At 41.0% G+C, this 7,440-nt stretch overlaps 1 protein-coding gene across 4 annotated transcripts in view; it reads right to left on the bottom strand.

The window, feature by feature from the left end:
• The window catches only part of SGCD (sarcoglycan delta), a 405,963-nt gene that overhangs the window by 134,807 nt on the left and 263,716 nt on the right, over nucleotides 1-7,440 (bottom strand). For all 4 annotated transcript variants that reach the window (XM_019654007.1, XM_019654008.1, XM_019654006.1 and 1 more), the window contains one exon: nucleotides 3,512-3,631. In XM_019654007.1, coding sequence (XP_019509552.1) covers nucleotides 3,512-3,631 — 120 coding nt within the window. The remainder of the gene's footprint in view (nucleotides 1-3,511; nucleotides 3,632-7,440) is intronic.

Below are 7,440 nucleotides of genomic sequence, written 5' to 3'. Positions count from 1 at the left end.
TTAGAGCCAGTGTAGCAAAGTACAATTGAAAAAGCATATTCCTTATAACATCCATTCAATGTGGTAGTATGTAAGTGTGTGTGTGTGTGTGTGTGTGTGTGTGTGTTTGTATTTATTAAATCCCAATGTGGAAAGTGTCATTTCTGCAAATAATAGAGAAAAACACTAATTGTGAGAGTTGGAAAGGGTCTCAGACCTAATATATTTATATGCAGATAAGTGCACTGAAGCTGGAGTCCATAGGCAAGGATTTGAACCTCGGTCCTACCACTAACTGGCACCTGATCTTGGGCAAGTTTCTTTACTTTTTCAAGCCTTAGTTTACTCATCTGAAAATGGGACAAATTTAAGGAGGCAGCAACATATGACGCATGGCGGAAAATTCGCAAGCTTAATTGTCTGACCTGTATAGTGCTTTCAAGTAAAGCAGTTTGCATTCAAAATACCTGGCTGGGAATTCTAGCTCTCACTCTTTACTGTGGCTCAGGTCTGTCATCTGTAAAATGCAGATGCTAAAAATGGTGCCTACCTTATAACATATCGGTGATGTGTAAATACCAAGGGTGCCAAAAAAAATGTTTACACATGACTTGTATTCATCTTTTGTTATCGGGCATATATTGAGTGTTATACTTTAAATACAGTTTTTTCCTTTCTTAAAATGTATCTACATTATTTTTGGCACCCTCTGTACAAAAATGCATATAAAGCATGGTATCGGAATCTCAGCAAGTGGTCAGTAGACTATTTTTTTAAAGACTATCCACTCAAGGGTTTTAAAAATAAGCACTAAGAGCTCTCCAAAGGACACAGAGGGGCAAAGAATGACGCTACACAGCTATGGCTCTGTCCCTCCAAACCCAGAGCAGTCCTGGTCTTTTACATGTTTTATTTATTGGGATTGGGTATACATTTTTTATTTTTAAAAGTTTTTTTTTTCTGAATTAAAAAAACATTGTTTGACAACGTCTGCTCTAGGCAACTCTGATGTTCTAGATAGGAAACAGCAAGGCCTGACAGACAAAGCATGTTTCTTGTTTCAGATCACGGCACAGGGGAGCCCCTGACTAGGGATCAAACACCCCTAGCTCTCTGCCTCTGCACCCTCACTTCCGCTGAGCCACCTCAGGTTGGTCACTTTCATCACGTGACTCTGCTTAGCCTGATGCTGGTCAGGATGATGCTGAATTTTGAAACTGAAATAGGTGAGCATAATGAGGCCAGTAAGAACAATAGAGGAGGCAGGGAAAATACTGGTGGGAGAGTAGAGAGTGGGATGATGGGGTAGGGGCTGGAAGGAGGAAGGGGTCGGGGGAATGTACGCACTTGCAGGCAAGTTGATTAACTGAGGGTGAAGGTGCTGACCAGGACCAGGACAGCAGTGAAAAAGAAAGAAGATGCCTGGTCAAACTATTAATACAGAAAACAAAGAGTAATTTCCAGCTAGCACTTAGTGAACATGTACTATTTGTTAGCCAACCTACTAAGCAGTTTCCATAGATTATTTCATTCAATCTTTCCAAGAATTTTGGAAGGTTGACACTTCTATGACTCCCATTTAATAGAGAAAAAAACACAGGCAGAGAGGTTAGATAACTCGCTCAAGGACACACAGACAGCAAAGGATACAGATGGGTTAAAATCATAATGGGTTAATTTCTGAGTTTTAACCATACGTTTCAGTGACTCTTAGGGAGCCATAGAAGGAAAAGCCGTGTTAGCATTCTGAGCAGCAGCAGTAGCATGAGTAGTAACAGCAGCAGCAGCTACCACTGACAGAGTACTATTTCGTGCTAGGCACTGTGATATGTACATACAGAGGGTACCAAAAAATGTATACACATTTTAAGAAAGGAAAATAACTGTATTAAAATTGTAATACTATATACTGATAACAAAAGATGAATACAAGTTATGTGTGTACGTTTTTTGGCACCCCTGGTATAACATTAAACTTACAAACAACTCGAGATGGCAGATGCTCTTAGTCCAACTGAGCAGAAAAGAAAGCTGGTTCAGTGATGTCAGTAACGGGTCTAAAGTCACACGGCTAAGAGGTGCAAAGCAGGGATTCAGAGCTATGTCAGCTCCGGCACCGCAACTCTTAAACCACCATGCTAGGCTGTTCCAGGGTACAGCCAGAGAAACAAATTTGCTGTGTTCTCAGACTCAATGACTGCAGCAGTGGGACCACAGAAATTCCTGCCAATGTTTTTACACACAAATTCTTGGGCCCTTCTGCCAGAGCTTCTAATGCAGTAAGTCACGGTTGGATCTATGAACATAAACTTTTCAGAAGTTCCCTAGATGATTCTTTCTTTTGTTTTCTTCTAATAAGACCAAATTTATTTAGTAACCTGGTAAAATTGGCATTATAAGTATCCAACAGTACAAAAAGGACAAAACAGATTTGCAGATTTCTAATATGTTAATGCAAAGTGCATGACGACATACAGCACATCCTACCAGCAAAGAGGGGACGGAAGGAGAAAAAGAAGATTGTGTTTGAGGGCTAGTAATAAATGAATACATAAACACAGAGGTAGAGATGATGCATGTGGTGGCTTGTAGTTTTTTCCAAAAGAAAGATACATAAAATGTTAAGTATAGATTAAGAACTATAAAACTACAAGCCGCCCATAAAAGGTGGCTCATTCCTTATTCTTGTTTATACTGTCCAATCTTTAAAATCCAGTTATAAAGATTAAGCACTGAGTCATGTTATTATAAGGTAGGCAAATGATCCTTCCTTCCTTATTAAGAAAAATCCGAGCCGGTAATATGTTTTTCCTGAACTTTTACAAAGGAGGTAGTGTGGGCACTTTGGGTTCAAGTAAGAGGCTTTCAGTAAAGATTTTAGAATTGAAGGACTCCCCCTTCAGGATTTATCATCTAACATATCAATGTTCAGAAAGCCTGACTAAAGAAAGCCAAACCAAAGTTGACCTTCTTAGAATTAACACATACCTGTTTTCTTTTAGAATTTTACTTTAATATAGAGTGAAAAAAAACCAAAATCCCAAACAAACCCCAAACCCTAACAGGTTAAAACAAGTCAAACAATTACTCTACCCAGACAAAACCTTCACAAAGGTCAACTGAAGTAATCCAGAGCTAAAACTGAATTGTGCAGATTTCCAGTGAAGTCACCAGTCACGTGGCACAAAGGTGATTCTTAATTTAAAACCAGGTTTAGTCATCATGATAGCAAGTATATAGGTATCAACTGCTTCTCACAAGACTGCCAGTGTGAGGACAGGACTTGCTTTCTTATATTTCTTGTCATGAGCACACATCCCACTCAAAGCTCAGGGATGGCAGATGTGCCACAAACACCTCATGACTTCAGAAATTTTCACCAGGGCCCAGGCCCTGGGGTGAAGGGTTCCACCGACTCGTTCTAAGAGAATCCAGGTAATGGGCCTAAATCACTCTTCCAGAAACCATTTCACTTTTCCTCTCAAATGTACATAGTAGCATCAGACCAATTAAATGATTAAAGTTTCCTTACCTAAAACTCGTAATCTCTCGGCTCCTACTACGACTTCATTGTTATCCGCAGAGAAGAGCAATTTTCCAGAAACTGTCTTTACTTCAAACTTTTGGCCATAAGCTTCAACAGCTTTTGGACCTATAAAGGAGGGAAGGAGGGAGGGAGGGAGGGAGGGGAGGGGAGGCTCATTGCATTCAATTACAAAGAACTCTTCATAGAGTGTATACATCTAACAAGACTGCATTGGACTTGAATGTAAGTGGATTGGTTTTCAGANACATTTAAATTTCTATAAATCTTATGCTAATTTAAATGGCTTTAGACTTAATTAAAAATGTTTTTCAATTGAAATAATGTAACTCAGATAATTAGCATCAAGTAGCATCTAGAGGACATATTTAAAAAAACTAATCTAGAGTACAAATAGACCTAATTAACAATTAGAATGACACCTTGTAATTATGCTTTGTTTCTAAATGCTATAATGTCCAATTCATTGTTCAATGGAATTAGTCATTAATGAAAAATCAAAATTATGTTTTCCCTGGTGTCTCCCTGAACATGCCTCTTAGACGCATGGGCTTTTATGTTGCCCATTTGCTTGCTGCTTTTTAAAAATCACTCCTGTACAATATTTAATAATGTTGTTTTGCAGTTGAAGCTAACCTATCCCACACCTCATCTTGCACACTGATTTTACGCTGTTTTGGTAATTAAATGGAGGGGCCTGACTACAAACTTAAATTTTCTGTCAGGCCTAAATAGTGACCTTTGTAAGATGGGAAACCCCAAATACATAAAGCCATTCATGCCCCCTCTAAAGAAAGACGGGGTCCAGTACGTGAAGGAAAGCAAGGCCTTGAAAGCCAGGGGAATGGAGGCCCCACGCGGAGAACGAGGGAAGTGGGCTCTGGAGAGGGCGGGAGTTTGCTGGGAGACATAAGTCAGCTGCAGGTGATGCAGTACAAATGCTGGAAAGACAGCCATGCAGGAAGTCCAGGCTGCTGGGGATTTGGAACTAGAATTAGGAAGACAGTTCAAGGCAAACACAGATTTAGGGGTTGTCTGAAAAAAGTAAATGTTGAAATGCAGGAAGTCCAGGTTGCTGGGGATTTGGAACTAGAATTAGGAAGACAGTTCAAGGCAAACACAGATTTTGGGGGTTGTGTGAAAGGAGGAAATGTTGAAACTGTGTGTGTGGAATTTCCCATAGACATGTGAAAAGAGAAAAACAGAGCCTGAATTTTGGGGGAGCCCTCACGTGATGCCAAATATGAATGCACATCATTTACGAGGAGAAAGACTTAGTGAAGGAAGGAGAGAAAGCGTCAGATGCGGGAGGATTGTGGGAAGAGAGGAGTGTCCAGAGGGCAGCAAGCAGAGGAAAAGCTGGGAAACCACTGCCCAGTTCGTCACCTTTCATTGTGATGCCAGCGTGCTCTGGTTTGGGGAAGGTGAAGGTTACTGTGAAGTGGTCACTGGGTGCAGTGGGTAAGATGCCTGGATTCAGATCCTCACTGCACCAGCTTCTCTCTGCGGAACGCTGGGAAAGTGGGAGCACCACTCTGTGCCTCAGTTTACTCCTCTATACATCAAGGCGATAAGCTAGTGCCCTCTCTTTTTAAAGCTGTTGTGAGGGTCAAATATATTTTCATGGTAAGTGGTTAGTTTAGCAAGTTGCACAGAGGAAGCCCTCAACATACATATATGTTAGCTATGTTTATATGGCAGATTTTCTGGAACAAAGGTGTAAAAGCTGAAGCCTGACATCAACTGAGCGCACCGGGCAAAGCTGTTACAGTCCTAGGTCAGTGGATCACAAACTTTAGCACGCGTCAGAACCAGCTGGAGGGCGTGCTCAGTGTGCGGGGCCACACAACCCCAATCTCTGATTCAGTAGGTCAGGGGTGGGGCTTGAGTCTGCATGAGTAACAAGAAAACCACAGCTGATGCTTCTATCCAAGAACCAGACTTTGAAACCCATTGTTTTAGCAAGTGGAGGGAGAGGCCCTACAGTTTTGGGACTTCAACCCAGGTCTTCAATCCCTCTATTACCTAACTCCAATGTGAGAACACACGTTAGGAAGCCCAGCGTACATGCGCCCAGGTGAAATGGGTGGTGCAGTGCCTCCTAGCCTGTAACAGTGTTGTCTATTCTGGCCCTTGAAATCTGGTCCAGGAAATCCACTTGTCCAAGCTTACCTTACTTGTGAATATTCCTACAAGTCCTAAGCCGATTTCTCTGAATGCCCTCTTTTGTGGATACACAGGGCTGTGTAAAAGTTCAGGACTTGATGGGTCCCCTGAAGCCCAAGTGGGCCAACAGAAACCATTAACATGACAATAGTTAGCATGTATTGAGTACTTACTGGGCACCATGCACTGTACTGTTCATTCTACATATGTACCATTCAGTTCTCCCAGCTGCTGTGAGAGCCGGGCATTATTACACTACATTAAAGAGTAGAAGGATACCTAGAAAGGTGAAGTTACATACCCAAGGGCATTAGCTGACAAAAGACAGAAACCAAGATTAAACCTGTACCCTCAACCACTCAGCTCCTTGGCTCTTGACTTCTCTCTTTTCATCAGGAAAGATATGCATATGTGAGAGATCAGCAACTATGAATACAATGTGCCTACATTGATTCGCTCATCTCTTTTTCAGAATAAAAGTTTCCAAAACGATAACTGAATCATTCTTTATGAGGCATGACTACTAGTCTTTTTGCCATACTATTGAAAGAGCATACTATTCAAATTGTGTGTCGTTGTCCTAAAAACTGAACAGGTGGGTGTGGTTACCCAGAGAAGAATTGAAACAATTACTCTGAGCCCAAGAGTTAGGCTACTATAGCCAAGAGGCATTATCTTCTCCAGGTTATTCCTTCTGACATTCTACTGCTTATTCCCACTCAACTATAACTAAAACAATGGATTTATTTACGTATGTTTCTTATTATATTCATTCATCTTTACTTCCATTCTTTATTTTGTTCCTCTCTCTGTTTCACACATGTGAAAGCTAATGCTTAGAGAGATAAACAGGCTTGGATGGGGCCACTTAGATCCTAAGTCATTGAGCAAGGATTCAAATCCATATATGTTGGACTCCGCCATGAAATACGGATCCCCGTTCAAAACTCCCAAGAGCTTGTGCAGTCTGACAACTCAAAACGACAAACTTCTCATTAAGCTGCAAATAAAAATGCCTAGATTTCTCGTTCCACACCATCTGGCTGAATCCCAGCTGACAGGAAGCTCATGTCTGCAACACACTAGGCTCATTTCACTGAGTAGACGGATGCGAGATGTGTGGGGTGGTCCTTTCCCCATCTTCTTAGCACTGGCAGCAGCAGCAGTCTTTATGATGCTGCTGGTTTTCTACTTTTTTTCACATGAAGAAACAAATGCTCCTAATGACGGAGATAGATTTTATCCTAAATCGTTGTCTAAATGACACATCACAAGCATAAGCGGCAACGACAACAAAAATATCTACCTGCCTTGAAGTGACCAAAAACTACAATAATCCTTCAGCCCTTCATCTACACAGTGGTGGGGTGGGGGAGTTCTTAAATGATGCCATCACAGAGTTTTGCACACTAAGATTCAACTAAAGTGTTTGGACATCTAAAATTATCCTGTTATCATTGCAAAGTCATGTTTTAAAGCAGTGAGTTGATTTATGAAGCACTAAGAAACTAATGGGAAATGCCAAACACCATTTGTACAAAAGGATCCTGGCAACAGATACCATCACTTTTTCTTCTGGGTAATTATTTTAGAGCCAGTGTAGCAAAGTACAATTGAAAAAGAGAACAGCCTAAAGGTGTGTGTGTGTGTGTGTGTGTGTGTGTGTGTGTGTGTGTGTGTGTGTGTGTTTGTATTTATTAAATCCCAATGTGGAAAGTGTCATTTCTGCAAATAATAGAGAAAAACACTAA

The sequence above is a fragment of the Hipposideros armiger genome, unplaced genomic scaffold (genome assembly GCF_001890085.2).
Source record: "Hipposideros armiger isolate ML-2016 unplaced genomic scaffold, ASM189008v1 scaffold_211, whole genome shotgun sequence".
In the NCBI taxonomy this organism is placed as follows: domain Eukaryota; kingdom Metazoa; phylum Chordata; class Mammalia; order Chiroptera; family Hipposideridae; genus Hipposideros; species Hipposideros armiger.
This window is presented reverse-complemented; position numbering and strand designations above follow the sequence as displayed.